At 37.8% G+C, this 18,156-nt stretch overlaps 1 protein-coding gene across 2 annotated transcripts in view; it reads left to right on the top strand.

Moving 5' to 3' along the window:
• Positions 1 to 18,156, top strand: part of LOC111568264 (DENN domain-containing protein 4B) — a 60,614-nt gene that overhangs the window by 22,474 nt on the left and 19,984 nt on the right. For both annotated transcript variants that reach the window (XM_023269832.3, XM_055013748.1), the window contains exons 2-11: positions 2,608 to 2,958; positions 5,677 to 5,932; positions 6,850 to 6,919; positions 8,586 to 8,755; positions 9,500 to 9,741; positions 9,959 to 10,025; positions 13,748 to 13,806; positions 15,439 to 15,583; positions 17,363 to 17,538; positions 17,794 to 17,894. In XM_023269832.3, coding sequence (XP_023125600.2) covers positions 2,627 to 2,958; positions 5,677 to 5,932; positions 6,850 to 6,919; positions 8,586 to 8,755; positions 9,500 to 9,741; positions 9,959 to 10,025; positions 13,748 to 13,806; positions 15,439 to 15,583; positions 17,363 to 17,538; positions 17,794 to 17,894 — 1,618 coding nt within the window. In that variant the 5' untranslated portion in view covers positions 2,608 to 2,626. The remainder of the gene's footprint in view (positions 1 to 2,607; positions 2,959 to 5,676; positions 5,933 to 6,849; positions 6,920 to 8,585; positions 8,756 to 9,499; positions 9,742 to 9,958; positions 10,026 to 13,747; positions 13,807 to 15,438; positions 15,584 to 17,362; positions 17,539 to 17,793; positions 17,895 to 18,156) is intronic.

The following is an 18,156-nucleotide window of genomic DNA, read 5'->3' as shown; positions in this document are numbered from 1 at the left end:
ATTTCTGATTGAATTGGACTCTAGATTGAGCTGATTATTGACAATATTCTGATTTAAATCTGTGATACAGAATCTGTTTACAAATATCTAGACTTGATATTCTAAAATCAAAAATTAAAGACATGTATCAAATGTCTGGCCATTGCTCAGGTTATTTCTGACTTAAATCATCATTTTGTCAAGTGTTATTGTGTTTGTTTTATGTATATTTCTCAAAGAATGCCCAGCAGGAAAGCATGATTACCAATACTTAAATCTGTAGTGCAGAACAGTTCACAGTCCTGCTCTTCATCGGGACTAAAATGGGACGTTTCTGCTCCACATTTGCTGGAACTGAGTCTAAATTGAGCAGCTTGGCCTCAGTTCTGTCTGTCTCCTTTCTATGCTTTAGTCTCAGGGAGGAGGATGGAGGGTGGGAGAGGGCGAGGGACATTTACATAAGAGTGCTTTCAGCATCTCACGGCATCACTGCAAAACCTATTTTTATAACACAGTACAGACACACACCATGCTGCCCTCTGCTCTCCAGTTTAATCACATATTGATTTAGTAACAGAACCCCAATGTGATTATTCTGCTTCTTCCACTGTCTGTCTGTTCATATGTGATTTACAGCACAGTGTCACAGCAGATTGAAATCCTTGAGCATTTTAAATAAAGCAAAAATGTAAAAATAAGAAAACAAATTGTGTGCGGGTGAGTGGAAATTAACCACACACCCAAAAAATGTAAATGATTAGGAAATAAAAAAAATATCTAAAAGACAGACATTAAGATATTTAGCTTTTAATCCCTAATTTTCAGTAAGAAACTAAAGATATATTTTTTAAATAATGACAGAAAAGTCCAGAGTGCTTTTTAAAAAAATCTTTGAAACAATCAAGGAAAAGAAAGTAAATTTTAAGGAAAAAAATATCCAAATTATTACATAATTTAAACAAAAATCTAAATTTCTGGGGAAAAACTTATTTTACAAATGGAAAAGTCATGTTTTTACTTTTACTGTCATAATTCATAATATAAATTTGAGGGAATAAACATTCTGGATTTTTTATTTTTTTTTGTAATTTATGAGATGAAAAGTCCAAATTATAAGAAGAAAGATGTTCAAAAGTCAAGACAAAAGTTACAATTGGTAGTTAAAAGGTTGATATTTTATTGAAAATATTAAAACTTTTTTAAAAAGGTTTTTTTTTTTTTTAAAGAACTCAAATTGAAAGGAAAATATTATGAGGTGAAAAAATTAAAATATGAGAAAAAAAAATCAAAATGATGTATGTCAACAAACTTTGTGTCCTTCAAATAATGTTGTTTGTGTTTCTAGAACTTTAAGAAAGGGTTGTCTGATAGAAATGATGTTCTATCAGACAAACTTTTCTTGTAGATTAGTCACGGAATATGTGAACTGTGAAAGTTTTGATGAGATTTATGGATATGTAACAAAGATAAATCTGTATCACAATTCTACAAATGAATACTTCAGTTTATGCACAGTGCTGTGAAGGCATAAAAAGATTTGTGTGAAAGACGGTAGATAAATGCACATGAATCAGTAAATGTAGATGTCCTTTTGTAATGTGAGAGAACTGAAAGACTGGGCACTAGTTTCCGCTCTACAAATATACGTGGTGATGCTACAGTAACACACAGCGGTCTGCCTCTGTGCTCTCTGATTGGCTGATTACACTCAGGATGGTGACTCAGCAGTCTGACCTCCAGCTCACTGAGTCATGGTGCATTAGACCAAGAGAGAAACCATCAAATCTCTTTAGTGCATCTCCTGTTTGACCTCTCTCACCTCAATTAACTTTATTAGCACTAAAGCTTTTGACGATATTGACCAAATGTGCCTCGATGCATAAATCTATATTTATGCTTTGTTGTAAAATGGAACTTGTAGTTTTGACTTGTAAAATGGAACTTGTAGTTTTGACTTGTAAAAATATCAGAGTGTTTTACTGACTTATATTCAGGTGATTGTTGGTTAAAAATGAAAACTTCAATGTGCAGAATTACTGCGGAGTTTCATCATATTTAACTACGAATGATGTTGCACAATTTTAACTGTTAGTAAAAGCTTCTGTTTTAGTCAGGTGTCTTTTTGGCCTTGCATAAATTTCCTTCCCTTCAGACTAGGGAAATTCAAACAATTTTCTTAACCGATCGTTGGCAGCATTATTGATCAATAATCATTAAAGAAATCTACATGTCATTATTCCACATGCAGATTAAGACACTTTTTAATTGCGGATACACGACATCCGCTGCACAGTGGCTCGGTTTCATTGGCTACTCTGCCAACTATTAAATAATGCTATTAACCGTTACAGTCTTTGACATGGGGACCTGTTGCTAGCTAAACCCCCACAAAGCTCTCTGCTTGCCAACACAAAAGTGGCTGTAGTCCAAGCATCACTACTGCATGTAACAGTAAGCGGCTCCACCTGGTGGAACAACCAGGTACTACAGCTAATCTGCAATACATTGACATGCAAGACCTTATCTTTCTGCCTTACCGGTTCATATATTTGTAGTCATTTCAAATCAATTAATCATCGACATGCCTATTTCAGACAAATAACTCAATCTGTCTCTTTGTCTCTGCAGTGGAGGACCGACAGGAGGCATGACAGAGGAGAAATGTCCCCAGCTGGTGGACTACTTTGTAGTGGCAGGTCTCGACCCTGCGGGACCCTGGAGGCCCCTGGACGAGGATGGCAAGACCTCCACCACCTCCTCGACATCCTCCTCCTCGTCTTCGAGCCGGGCAGTGGAGCCAGTGACGGACCTCGTGGTGATCGCCCGGGGACTCGGGGAGGAGGTGCCGGAAGGCTTCACCTGCATCGAGAAGACACTGGGTGGACACTCGGCCGAGCTGAGCGCTGGCCTTATCAACAACCCACACCTGTTCTTGTGCTACCGCCGAGGACGGGACAAACCGCCCATACTGGACCTGGGGTGAGATACATAAATCCAGTTTCCTCCGTCACGCTGTCTGTTTGTGGAGGTCTTCAGGTGATAATACCGACAGTTTTTGACTGGCTTTAGAATGGTTCTGGCCTAGTTTTGATCTGGTCTTTGGACTTAGTTTTAACCTCATGCTAGTGTTAGACTGGTTTTGAACTGTTTTTAGCACTGTTTTCATGTTGGCTTTAGACTGATTTTGGACTTGTTTTTAGTGTTGCTTTAGATAGGTTATTCTGCTTTGAGAAGCTGTTTTGGCTTGCTTTTAGACCTGGTTTTAAATGGGGTTTAGCCTTTTTTGGACTTTCTTTTAGACTTGCTTGAGACTGGTGTTAGTCTGATTTCAAACTTGCTTGTAGACTGATTTTAGACTAGTTTTGGACTTGGCTAGATGGATTTGGAACTCATCAAACTTGGCTTTATCCTTGCTTTAGACAGATGATAGTTTGGTTTTAGACTGGTGGTAGACTTCCTTTTCGACTGGTTAATGTGGTCTTGGGACTTGTTTTAGTTGGTGTTAGTCTGTTTTCGACTTAGCTTTAGGCTTCGTTTTAGATTAAGATTGGATTTAGTTTTGGACTTTGTTTAAACTGGTTTAAACTGGTATTTGTCTGGATATACATTTTTCTCTTGGACTAGTTTCATACTTGCCTTTGGCCTGCTTTTACACGGGTTTTGGACTTGGTTTTGAGATGATTTTCAGAATTGTTTTTTGACAGCTTGTTTTAGACCTACTTTTGGACTGCTTTCAGATTTGCATTTGAACTATTTTAGACTACTTTTAGACTTGTTTTATACTGGTTATAATGTGTTTGTTGGACTTTTTTTAGTCTGAGTCTTTCTGTGTGCAGGATTGCTGTTTTTAAGATGTTGAACATGGGTTTAAGCATGGTTTTAGTTATAGATTGGACTTGGTTTTGGACTAGGTTATAGCTTTGGTTTAGACTAGGAATTGTCTGGATTTAGATTTGTTTTTGGACTGGTTTTAGACTGGTGTTAGTCTGGTTTAGCCCTTGCTTTGGGGTTAGGTGATTTAAGGTGATTTTCAGACTTGCTTTCTGACAGGTGTTAGACTTGTTTTAGACTGACTATGCACTGGTTTTAGACTGGTTTTGGACTGCTCTCTGTATTTCTTTTTGCACCAACTATTTTCAGACCTGCTTTTGAAATGGTTTTAAACTGGTTTAGGACTGTCCTTGGTGGTTAGTATTAGCTAGAATGTCAACAGAAGGCAGTTTTTGTTAAGCTCTCTTTAACACAGAAGATCTGATATGAGTCTGTCTGATAGTCGGTTCGTCATGTTGAGCTACGCAGTTTTCTGAAGCTTCAAAAAGCATGATTTTTTTTTCTGAGAGTTTGACCTGCACATCATCTTTAAAGCAGCAGACATTAGAGCTGTATGATCCGTCACTGACATTGACTATAGCTTATGTTATAATAGTCGGCTTTACTCTGAGAATTATCTGCCTCTCACTCACCAGAGCCTTTCTTGTTCTCGGTTCTGAATGCGTTTTGCACTGCAGCATCAGTATACAGAATAATAGTCACACTGACTATATGTTGAACTCTGAACTATTCTGTTGTCGTAATTTAAACAAACTAAAATCATGTCTAAGACTATAATAAATGTAGAAATGAGCTGCAGAGTTTCTCGCTCTTGTGATGCATATTAAGGCTGCAGCTTATGTAATACAGAGGATTATGTAATGCAGCGGTGGGCTGATGGTCGTCTTCTGGACTCTCCTCTATTGTTCCTGTCATGTTCGGCTGTTTAATTACTCTGGATTACACTCGTGTTGGGGGATAATGAGGGAAATCCTCTTCGACGTCAGATTACATCTTTTTTTCTCTGTGATTTTGTGGAGTGCAGCTGACAGACTGTACATAGATGGTTGACAGAACCAGAGCCTTTAATCTCATCAGGCTCATCAGATGATGTTTTATTTTGAACTGCTGGTTTCTGAGATGGGTCAGTCAGTGTCATTTCAAATCGTGGTGTTGCTGCACCATCTCAGAAGTAGTTCAGAGTTAATTTTTTGGGGTATTTCAAAACTAAAACTGTGAAATATTTTTGCTAAATGAGGCACAACATGTAAAAAATTTGAAACGAGACAAAAGACAGGAGACACAACTGTTCCAAAGAGACATAAAACCACACAAAATGACACAAAACAAGAAAAATTAGACGAAATATGAAAAAACTTTATTCCAGATCTTTGCCATTATTTGAAAGGAAAATGTGTATATTAAGGACTGATGAATGATGAATACATTTTTAAAACTTTTTTTAACAGATTTTTTCCGTTTTGTTACATTGCAGATAATATTACAGAAAAAATATTTAAATTTCATGTTGACATAAAACAACACACAACAAAAAAAAATGGCCAAAAATGTTCACATCAAACATTGTACTAATAAAAAAGTAATATTATGATATAGTAAAGTAAAACAAGTATAAATAGTAATAGTAAAAAATAATGGTTATATTAAAAGTAATAGTAATCATTCATTTACAACATTTGACAGTAAAATTACACTTTTGAACTGTATTTAATATTATACTTAGCCTACATTAGCTGCTGCTAGTGTAACACACCCTGTACTTTGAGTAATATAGGCAGCAGGTTTCTTTTATTTAACAAAACTGAGCCTGACATTGTTAAAGGAGTGCAGTTATAAACCATGAAAACCGGTAAATTCTCTTCACAGTGTTCTGTATGAGGGGAAGGAGCAGCTAAAGCAGGGCTGGTACGTCATCGAGACCACTCCCTACAGCCGCTCGGCCAGCCTGAGCTCTGGCGGTGCTCCGACGGCCCACCGGGTGTTCCTGACGTACCGACGAGCTCTGGACTCACAGGGCCTCCACACGCTGGGCGTCACCGACATCGCCCTACTGCTGCCCAGCAAGGGGGAGGTGGCGCCGCACACCTTCTGCAGGGTCGATAAGAACCTCAACACTGGCATGGTGAGTACAACCGGCATTAAGAGTACCGGGGGCGGACGGATTCAGTGGATCCTTGTAGTGTTACACATTTTCAGATGTTTGTGATTGCCATTATACCAAAGTGTCAGTTCCCATGACTCCCCCAGGGAGATAACTGACTAAATTCTCAAATAAAAGAAGGTATATAAATTAATAAGAGCTTGTTAAACACAGAGAAGTATTGACAAACCTATTTTTTTCTAAATAAATCTGTCCAGAATGCCTTAAAATAATCCAAAATGACTCAATAATTGTGTAAAATAAATGTAAAAAATTTAAACCCCTTGAAACGTGTTCAAAATGACTCAGAACATGTCTCAAATTATATAAATTTGCCCTAAATGACTAAAAAAAATGTCCTAAATGACATAAACTTGTCAAAACCAACGTCTCTGAGTCGAAATTTTGTCCAAAATTGCTTAGAAGCTGTCAAAAATGACACAAACTTGTCCATAATGAGTAGATTTTTTCCAAAATAACTTTAAATTTGTCTGAAATTGCACAAAAATGATTAAAAGCAATGCCCAAATTGACTTAAAACATGTCTTGAATTACATAAATGTGTTTGAAGTGACTAATACAAGACTTATTTAAATATGCCCTAAATTACATAATTGTGTCAAAAACTGCACAAAAATTGTCAAAAAATAACCTGAACATGTCCACAATGCCTCCAAAAGTGTCCAAAGTTACATAAATTTGTTGAAAATATTAAAAAATCCTCTCCTTATTTCATTTGTTTATTTGTGAACAGTTGAATTTTAGCTTCTGCTGATGTCTTTGGGGGTTCATGTACTTCCTCCAGCTGACACTGTGAGCATTAAAATGCACTGTGATGTATGTTTTCAGTGTTGAACAGGTTTGTTATATCTGTTTGTGTTTTCTTTGTGTGTCTCCAGTGGGGTCCAGGTCTGTATGTGTGTTACAAGAGAGCCGTGGCCAAAGCCAACGCCCTGGTGTACGAAGCCAGTGAGTATCTGCTGCACTACACACTCTACACTCATCAGCCATAGTTAAAGCTAAATACTACCAGCTTTGTACTTTCAACCTCCTCTGTAGGGATTCAGGAAACAAGAACAAAACAGTTTAAATGAGGATCTCTGCAGTTCTCCAACAATCATGACTTTTACATTAATCATTAGCGTTTCATTTTCAGTGTGTGTAAAAGGAAATACTGAAACTATCCACCTGAAACGGACATTTATCTTACTGCGTCAAAGATCTACATTCTGTCTGACCTGATAACCGCCATTTTCATTCACCAGTTTTCAGTGTGACTTTCTGAAACTCAGCAGCAACATCAGTGTCAGATCACCATGTGGAATTTTATGAGAACTGTTAGTTGTCCACAATTATTCAAAATCTATTCTATAACTGACTTGAAAATTGTCCAAAGTAACTCAGAAATATGTCAAAATGACATAAATATGGTTTAATTGATTCAAAACTTGTCCAAAATGACAGAAATATGTAAAAAAAAAAAAAAAAATTAAATTATCCAGGATTACTTATGATTGCCCAAAATGACTTAATGCTTGTCCAAACTGAGTCAAACTTGTCTAGAAACACCCAAAAATAATTCACAGTAACTCACCATTTGACCAAAACACACAAAATAAAATCTATATGACTCAATACTTGCCCAGAATGACTCAGAATCTGTTCTGAATTAATTTTATATATTTAGTATTTAATTTATATAGATATAAAAAATGATCCAAAATTGACAGAAACATGTCCAGACTGATTCTATACTACTTAGAAATCGTTCAAAATGATTAAAAATTTCTCCAGAATGAGAAATGTTGAGTCATTTTGCACAAATTTTCTGCAATGTGTCTTTTTTTTTTGATAAATTGAGACCTATAATGGACAGGTTTATGTCATTGTGGACATGTATTGAGTCATTTTGGACAATTTTTGTCATTTTGGAGAAGTATAAATCATTTTGAGGAAGTGTTTTGTGTCATTTTGAACTTTTTCTAAGTCATTTGGTGCAATTTGAGACAATTTTCGGCTCAGTTTTGACAATTTTCAAGTCATTTGGGCAATTTTTTGCTGCTTAGCTGCATTTCTAGTCATTTTCAAGCATTTGGTTCCGTCTTTTTGAACAGGTTATGAGGACTACCGGTTATGACACTGACCTGCAACTGTTCTCATGAAGCTCCATGACGTGATCCTGCATCATATTTACCTGCTTAGTTTCAGAAAGTCACAAACAAAACAAAACGGTAAATGAATATGTCGGTGATAAGGTCAGACAGCAGGTATGCTGGATGTAGATCTCTGATGCAGTTGGATAAATGTTCCAGAAGGATATTTTGTATTTCCTTTCATAGACACTGCAAACAAACGTATAAAGATTAATTGAAGCTGCAGGGAGGTCACACTTTCTGCCCCTATGTACACTGTTTTCTTTGACTAGAATTTGTAACAGCTTTTTCTCTCTAGAAACTTACAGGAGGTTAGTTTGACTTTTGCTGACCTTCAGATACTGAGAGAAAAATGAGGTTCCTTGATAGTAAACAACCCATCTTCTCCCACTGGAGCTGATCCACAGCACGTTTCCATACATACAACATGGTGATTCCAGGTGTTAAAGTGCAGGTAGGTGACTGACCGCTGTGTGCTGCAGGTCTGATCAGCCGCTACCCAGAGGACGACCTGGAGGCCTTCCCTCTGCCCGAGTCGGTGCCCGTCTTCTGCCTGCCGATGGGCGTCACCGTGGAGAGCTGGCCTCTGAACACCAAGTACCAGCTGCCCGTCTTCTCCACCTTTGTCCTCACCACTGCCTCCGGGGACAAGGTACAGGACTTGTCTTCAGTCATATAATGAACCAAAAGAAACACTGTGATGTAATCCAATCACAAGACAATCAATAGAACACTGAATAAAAATATTTCTGTTTTACACTGCCTAAACCACCAACACAATTCAATGGCAAATACTGTTTAAATATTTTGTTTACATAAGAAAACCAAACTGGCCAGAATAACCACAAAAATGTTTTAAATGACCCTCAAAATTGTTCCAAATAAATCCCAAATTGTTCCAAATAACTCCCAAATTGTCAAAAAAAACTTTCATATTATCAAAAAAGACTTAATATTGTCCCAAATGGCTTGCAGCTTGTCCAGAATGTTTGAATAATTGCCCATAAAAAGGTCAAATTGAACCAAATAACTAGAAACATGTTTAAAATGACTCAAAATTTACCAAAACTATTTAAAACTTGTCCAAAATAAGTCAAAAAATGTCTAAAATGTGTCAAAATTTGTTGAAAAACCTCTTTCCTCAGACAAAACTCCTACATACCAGTATAATCTCCTGTTCCCTTAGTCAGAACCTCAACAGACCTCCAGTTGCATCAGACAGACCCTTACAGACCAGTAGAACCCCCTGTTCTCTCAGACAGAACCCCTACAGAAAAGTAAAACCTCCTGTTGCATTACACAGAACAAATACAGACCAGTAGAACCTCCCGCTCCCTCAGACAGAACCTCTGTAGACCGGTAGAATCTCAGTAATACGTGCTTCTCCTGGCTGCAGGTGTACGGAGCTGCCATCCAGTTCTACGAGTCGTTCTCCAGGGAGCTGCTGTCGGAGCGGCAGAGCGTCCGGCTCGGTCTGCTCAGCGTGGTCGACCGGCGGCCGATAACCAGCCGCAGCCTGCAGGTGAAGAAGAGCATCTGCGTCCTCTCACACTGGCCCTTCTTCACCGTCTTCCAGAAGTTCCTCACCTTCGTCTACAGATACTCCATCTCCGGGCCCCACGTCCTGCCAATAGAGAAGTACACAAGTTGTTTTATTTATACTCAATGCTTTTTGAAACTCCGCATGAATATTTTAGTTACAATTACAGCCAGTGGAATCTGTATCAAGTCTCAGAACACAAATTAGATCTAGCATGTTTTGTTTGTCGTCTTTTATCATATCAAGATTTTACATCACACACAGAAAGGCACCATAAGTAACACATGCTGAAATGTTTTTTTTGTCTCTCTGCAGGCACATCTCCAGCTTCATGCACAACGTCCCGTTTCCATCACCACAGCGTCCTCGAATCCTCGTTCAGGTACAGACAGATCTAAGACCTGCGCTTATTTCTAAACCAGTCAGATCAAACACCAGTCTGTTCATGTATGTTTTTATTAGGGTCATTCCACCTCAATTCACCTAATTTTTTACAAAAATTCACGCTTGACTATCTCATGTTTGTTACGTTATTTTCTCATTTTAGTAAGAAAACGTGTAAAATTTTTGGTTGCAGGTGTTTTACGTTAAAAATTCTTAGAGAAGGTGGAGTGCTTTTTGGAACATTATCTTCATACCAATCTGTGGAGCAATGCTTGAAATGCCATAACTTGAGAAATGACGGAGCTAGAGCCCGGATATGTTGCAGACTCATTGATATGTACAAATGGTCTTCAATGGTTCAACCCTGTTTTGATATAATAATACAAACCAGCCTATGTTTTCTCTTGTTTTCCCTACATCTTTTTCAAGTTTAAAGAGATCTCCTTTATCACAATGCAAGCTCAGAGGTCTTTTACACACACACACACACACACACGTATGCACGCACGCACGCACGCACGCACGCACGCACGCACACACACACCCACACACACACACACATATATATATTCTGTATATAAATTGGTATAAATTTGATCAGAAAAAAAATATTAAAACTCATTTTTTTGCATTTATGACCAACATTAGGACAGTCATTGATCAGGTGTGATAGGTGAGCTCACTCCAGTAGCGTCCCAACTGGAAGAATAATATCATATTGTTACCGAGTTAAAAGAAAAATCATGGTTTTCCAACTCATAGTTCAAATAGGTCAAGAAAAACAACTATACACCCTCCCATAAAATATGCCTCTAAATGGTAACAGCTGTACATTTTTAAAGCTCTTATTGGTGCCAATCACAGGAAAAGAAATCAGTAGAATCAGACAGAAATACTGAAGTTTTTTGGCCAAGTCGGAACTAGAAAATAATTTTTTGGTTTATCACAGTCTGGGATGTGTTAATGATTAGCAACAACACCGACTCTGATGCATTCTTATTTTTCGTGGCATTCTAGTGTCAGACATTTTATTTGAAAAACTCACAATCAGGACCTTAAAGACAAAAATGCACTCTCACTGTAATTGCTTCCACAGAGCAAACATCAGTCTTCATTATGACAACCACAAATTCATGCATTTTCAATATTTTACAACATTGTTTTTGATGCATTTTTATTCTTTGTGTAATGTTCTACATTAATGTCACTGTAAAATAGTTTATTATTTTCATATTTTTTATATTATATTTTGAGGGTTAAATTCTGAAAAAGTCAGCTATATGTGTCATTTATTTGACTATATCAACGTTATATGTTGGAGCTGTTTCCAGAGGTGTTTGCGTTGTTCAGATACACTGAAAAAGTCAACAGTTTCCCGCAACACATGCTAGTTCTTTGACGTGACAGGATGTGGTTTATCCCAGAGACTCTCATGGTTGTAACTACATTTTTTTGTTAACTTGGTTTGACTTTCTCAGCTCATCTGCTGCAGAAGTTTAAATTAAAGAAAACATCAATCAATCTTTTGTCTTTACCCTTTGACTCCTCCAGCAGGGTGCAGTTGCAGATCTAGTTGCAGAACAAACTGGGTAACTGCATCCATTCAGAATCAGTCCCAAATACATCGATCCAATCCACTTTTTTTTGGGGGGGGGGGATTAATTCTTAGTGCTGATCAATCAGGGGTTCACATGTGATTTTTTTTTTAATGATCGAGGTGCATCACAACATGATGGTGATCATTTTGTTTAACCTCTTTCTGCAGCGACAACTATTCACATAAGCATGAGTTCATTCACATTTGCACCTTAGATTTAAAGTAGTGTGTGAGTCAGGGAATGTAAAATATGAGTGACTAATGCTGATAAATTGAATGGTAAAGGTGTCGTTTTCAGTTGAAGCCATTAACTGTGGTGCTATGAGGTTTATTAACCTTTTAAGTGGTGGAGAGTAAAATTAACTCCCACATCAGCTGCTGCAGAAAGGGGTTAAAAGACGTTAAAAAAAAGTTTTTCTTCATAGATTAGCAGAAATCTAGCTTAATTAGAAAAATCCTGAAATTTTAAAGAAAAAGATTTATTCAGGTCAGTTATAGCAGCATTTTGCTCACCAGCTGAACAAAGTATTGTGACAGTTAAGACACACATAGATGTATCAGTTAAATCTTAAACATTCTTGCAGATGTTTCTGTTTTGTTTGGTTACTTGATCAGCAGTTGAGATAAAATGCCTAAAACCTGTCTGACAGCTCAAGCTGCTCTCCTTTATTCTTTTTATATTCAAATTCACCTTCCAGGAATAAAGATGGTGAGTAAATGTTGTCATGACTGACTTGACTGAGCTCATAAATTCACAAAGATCTTCTTTGTTACTTCTTTGTTTTCTCATCCTCTTGTCTCTGGACTTTGTTGTTCATGTTTTAGGAACAAAAATGCATCAACAGTCACACTGTGAGAACTCAGGTTGCAACTTGTTAAGTCAAAATTGCGTGAAGGTCAGATTTAGGTTAGATTTACTTTAAGGTTTGAGTAATGCTGCTGTCACATACCTAAATTTAACCAAAACTAAAACTAAGAAAAACGGAAATGACAATGCACACAAGGCATAAACTGCAAAGGACTCACAAAACGAGCAAAAAGAGATGCAAAACAAATCACAGAAGCATCTAAGAAGAAATGCAAAATGAACAGAAAGACGTAAAATGGATGCGAAGACTCAAAATGGACAGGAAAAGATGTAAACGATTGAAAAGGAGACACAAAATCAACAGAAGTACACACTAATTCATTGAAAATAGATATAAAACCAGCTGTCCCAAAGGACTACTTTTAAATAAAAAAATGGACACAGAATTTTTAAAAAAAAGAAACCACAGAGAGAGAGACAAGCCAAGGAAAAGGCGATGAAAATAAACCCTAATTTATGCCAAACTACTGCACAATACTACTGACAAAAAATGATGCACGTCAACCACAGAGACTGAACCACACAAATTAAACACAAAGACCTATGATGCCCACGAACACTCGCAAAAAAACAGAAAGAGACACAAAATCAAAATAGAAAAGGCACACAAAGTGAACATAATAATTCATAATTCAGTGTAGATGGAAATAAAACCACCTCTAAGACAGTATAAGGGAACATTGTTAGATGATGTAAACCAATAAAAAAGACACGCAAAATTAACAGAAATACACGTATAACGATTGTAAAGAGACATCAAAGGACCTCTAAGAGATAGAACTACCACAACTGCTCACAAAATTACCAAAAACAGATGCATAATGAACACAAGTAGATGTAAAATGACTGCAAAGATTCACATAAAGTGATGCAAAATCAATCACAGAGGCAGAACCACCTAAAAAGAAGCACAGCATGAACACACAGATGTAAGATGACTTCAGAGACTCACAAAAGGACTGGAAAGAGAAGCAAAATACTGAAAAAGAGATGCAAAGTGAACACAAGCACATAAATTGACTGCAAAATGCACAAAAAGCCCAGAGAGATGAAAATAATGATAAAACAAGGACAAAATTAACACAAATAGACAATAATTCAGTGCAGACACACAAAAGGAGCCGTATCTGCAGTAAAACTACATCATTACATTTTGGTCGTTTTTAAAGTTATGATTGGGGTAAATTCAGTGCTCTGAAGTGAAGGAGTCGTGACTGTGTTGTGCATTAATACAGTGTGTCTGTGTGTGTTGCAGCTCTCTCCGTACGACAACCTGCTGCTCTGCCAGCCGGTCTCCTCTCCACTCCCACTCAGGTCAGTTTCTGCCGCATCATTTGTAGAATCAGCAGCTCCAGTGTCACCAGCCGGTTTCACCACAAACACCTTCACCTCCGTTCATTCATCTCCACACACAGAAAAGTGACAGCAGCAGTTTCTAGATTTAGGGGTACTTGCATGTCATGTTGGAACATTTTTTTTTTTTTACAAACAAGTGTGTATTCATCCGCACAGCACCAGTTGGTGTTAGTTTAGTTGCCAACGAGAATTAACCCGTAAGTTCCGCACAGTTTCTGTCTCAGTTTTCACTGCAATATAAAGTCCTGTACCTTTATCGAAATGGAACAACTATGGCTAAAAGGAGAGATAACTCAGGAATGTCATCTGTGCTGTATGACACAGTTATAATGACAGAAATCATAAAAAAGAAACATTTCTGTGATTATTAAGCACCAAAACAAATCTGCAATCAACATGTTCAACATTTTGCAAGTCTCCATAGGTTTTACCAACACTGGAAAAAATGGAGGTTTCTCATCTTATAGAGATTTAACTATTAACACTCTTGCAACTTCTGTGTGGCGGTTGTCTCATTTCTCTTTTTTGTGTCATTTTGTGTCCCATTTCATTAATTTTTGTCATTTTGTGTCTTGTTTTGGATGTTTTGTAACTCATCTTTAAACCACAGGTTTGTCTCTTTGTGGTCACTTTGTGTCTCATGTTTGTGGTGTTCTGTCTCGTTAGTGTTTTTTTGCCATCCTTTCATTTTGTGTCGTGTCATTTTTAGCTTCTCTTTGTGTCTCATTTGTATCTCTTTGTGGCTGTTGAGTCCCCATCCTGCTATAGACCAGCTTAGTCTGACATAGAGAATCAGTTGTGCTGAGAAGGGAAGAGGTGTTTGTTTTTTTTTACAGAATCTGGTTTTGGCAAACATTGGAAAGTTCTAAAATTACCAATCTTTTTAACAGGATCGGTATGGTAAAAAAAAAAAAAAATAAAGTTTTATTGTTTTAGGCCTTTTTTGACAGGTTTCTAGTTGAGAGGCAGACAGGAAAGCAGGGAGAAGAATGGGGGTGAGACCTGCAGCAAAGGGCCGTGAGCTGGAACCGAACCCAGGCCGCTGCGTTGGGGACACTCAGCCAGCTGAGCTATCTGGGCACCCCCCCAAAAAAGGGGGTTTTACCGTTGACAAATTTTTGGAATGAGACATTTAATATCATGATTTTTTTTTCATGCCTAAATGTGACAAATGATTAGTTTAAGGACCACTGGGCTGTTGAAAATTTGGTGATTCCATTTGATTTCAGTGTGTCGCTGACAACCGATGTCTATTTAGCGTTTTAAAAACAAGCAAACATGCACTTCAGTTCCATTTGTGAACCTTCAGATTCACTGGGTGAAGGAAGGTTCACAGAGTCAGATGTATGTTTGGTGGTTAGACAGAGCCAGGCTATTATGTATGCAGCCTTTATGCTAAGCTAAGCTAACAACATCCTGCCTCAGACAGACGTGATCTGAACACGTCACTCTCAGAAAGAAATTTATTCAACTAGTTAATTTCTCAGTCAGGCATGAGTAAGCTAACAGGTAGTGCAGTTGTTTTGTGAGCCGGATCATCCTGGGTGGGTGGAGCCTGTGTGTAAACTGCTACATTTGTGTGTGTGACAGCGGTGCGAGCTTTTTGAAGCTGCTGCAGAACCTCGGTCCGGAGAACGCCTGCACGCTGCTGCTCACCGTCCTCACCGAACAAAAGCTGCTGCTGCACTCACTGCGACCTGACGTCCTCACATCTGTCAGCGAAGCCCTCGTCTCTGTAAGACACACACACACACACACACACACACACACACACACACACACACACACACAGAGAGAGAGAGACAGAAACACACAAACACAAACATATGTACTAGAGCATCTTAAAAAAATGTAAACATTGGAAAACGGTTACACATTTTCTATCAGTTATTTAAGAAAAGGAAATTCATTGTATTCTAGACTCATTACATATAAAGTGAAATATTTCAAGCCTTTTTTGGTTTCTATTTTGATTATTCTGACTTGTAGCTCATGAAATACAGTGTCTCAAATTATTATAGATTTCCTAAAATCAATCAAAACAGGGTTTTCAATACAGGAATATCCAACGCCTGAAAAGCATGTGCATTTATACACTTAATATTTGTGTTGGGGCTTCTTTACCACAAATTGTTGCATGAATGATGTGTGATGGCGATCAGTCTGTGGTGTGGTATTTTGAAATACTGGATTTCTTATTTTTATGAGCTATAAGTCATAATCATCAAAATTAATGCAAATAAAAGCATGAAATTTTCACTTTACACCACAATGAGTCTAATATATAAAATTTTCACTCTCTTAGATAACTGATTCTAAAATATTTAACTTTTTCATGATGTTGTTATTGTTTGACTGGTATATCAGTGTGCATTGTGTTTTGCAGCTGCAGTGACAGAAGAGTTGAATAATGCAAAAATAAAATACAAAACATTCGATTATTTGGAGACTCTTAGATGTGAGATCATGTGGCTTTTGTTGCTCATACGTTACTGGAAAAGTCTGTACTTTTTGGCACATTTACTTGTAATAAAAAATAATTATTAGTTGAAGCTCTACAGGATCATTCCATCTCAAATCATAAGATTTTTAGAACAATTTCTGTTCGACCATATTTGATTTAGCTAAGATTTTTATTGCATAATACGGATATTTGTGAAATTTTAGCTTGATAAGTCAAATACCTTGCAAGATAATTTTTTTTTAAATTGCCTGTTGACCTACTTTCAGCAGGTTTTTCCACATTGTCTGAAATTTTTACTTCCACTTGAAATTTTTGCTTGATGCAGAATCTGCAAAAGTGAACAAATAGATCAAATGTGTGAAAAAACAAGAAAAAAATCTACAGTTTATAATATTCATCTCAGAAACAGAACACCATCAGAAGTCCCCTGATGATTTGAGATGCATCAACTGGACTGTATTTAAAGGTAGCAAGCAGTAAGAAGGGTTTTACATGAGACATATAAAGCAAAGAAACACGTTTAAAAAGTTGACTCTGAAAACTGAAGAAATAAAATTTGACTTGTAGTACCAGATGTGAATAAATAAACCAAAGCCTGTGTAGCTACAGTTGTTGCCTTTTTAATGTCCGGCAGGTATTATTTCAGTCATTTAAACGTCTGAAAACAGCTAAAGTATTTTTACGAGGTCCTAAAAAATAGGTAATCTGATGTCCATATGTACACTGACACAGGTTTAGTTTGCTGTAATCCGTTGTTGCTTTAATAAAAGTCTATGCAAGAAGGGTGGCAAAATCCCCAGTCCTCGGGGTGTTCAGAGATTAATTAGAAATGACTGTGAAGGTGTAGCTGCAGTGGAGGAACAGCAACAAAAAAAACCCAAAAACATCCGGTTGATTATAAAATTTTGATGGCTGAAGCTTCATATTATTTCAAGAATTCATATTTACATCTCTTACAGTCGCAGTGAAGTGCAAAGTGATTGCTTAAAGGCCAGGAGGAGGCTAATGGTGACTTTAATCTGCTCACAAATGCTTTGTTGGTCCCTCCAGATGAGCTTCCCCCTGCTCTGGTCCTGCCCCTACATCCCGCTGTGTCCGCTGCAGATGGCCGACGTGCTGCTGGCGCCGGTGCCCTTCATCGTGGGCGTCCACTCCAGCTACTTCGACCTGTATGACCCACCCACCGACGTGGTGTGTGTTGACCTCGACACCAACACCATCTTCCAGTGAGTTCATCACCACACACCGCAACTCCTAACCCTCAGAACGGCACATTTTTCCTCACTGTTGGCCAATTTTCCACTGCAATATGAAGTCCTACACCTCTATAGAAACAACACAACCGTGACTAGAAGGAGAGGGAACTTAGAAACGTCTTCTGTGCAGCGTGACACAGTTAGAATGACAGAGTTAATAACTAACAAATCAATACAAAATGTTGTTCATCGTCGTGGTTTCTTTGTCTCACTGTCTTGGTTCAGGTCGGAGGATAAAAAGCCGTTGTCATGGCGATCGTTACCCAGGAAGCACGGCAAGACTCTGTTCAACACCCTCACCAACCTCCACAAGACGCTGGAGAAGAGTGAGTGAACTGCTGAATACGTGAGGCAGCGTAAACAGAAGTAGCATCAGTCTGCAGCACAGGAGGCTGCATTTTCAGGACCTCTTTTCTAGGACCTTTGTTTTTCTTTCAGCAACCTCTTGCTTACTCCACACAGGAGTTTTTTTTTAGCCCGCAAACACTGGCAGGAAATAAAACTACATAGAGTCTTGGGTGGAATAAACCTTTTAAACCATACTTTGGTTAGAAGTTACTGTTTGGGTGGTCTGAGTACTTGGACAGA

The sequence above is a fragment of the Amphiprion ocellaris genome, chromosome 9 (genome assembly GCF_022539595.1).
Source record: "Amphiprion ocellaris isolate individual 3 ecotype Okinawa chromosome 9, ASM2253959v1, whole genome shotgun sequence".
NCBI lineage: Eukaryota > Metazoa > Chordata > Actinopteri > Pomacentridae > Amphiprion > Amphiprion ocellaris.
This window is presented reverse-complemented; position numbering and strand designations above follow the sequence as displayed.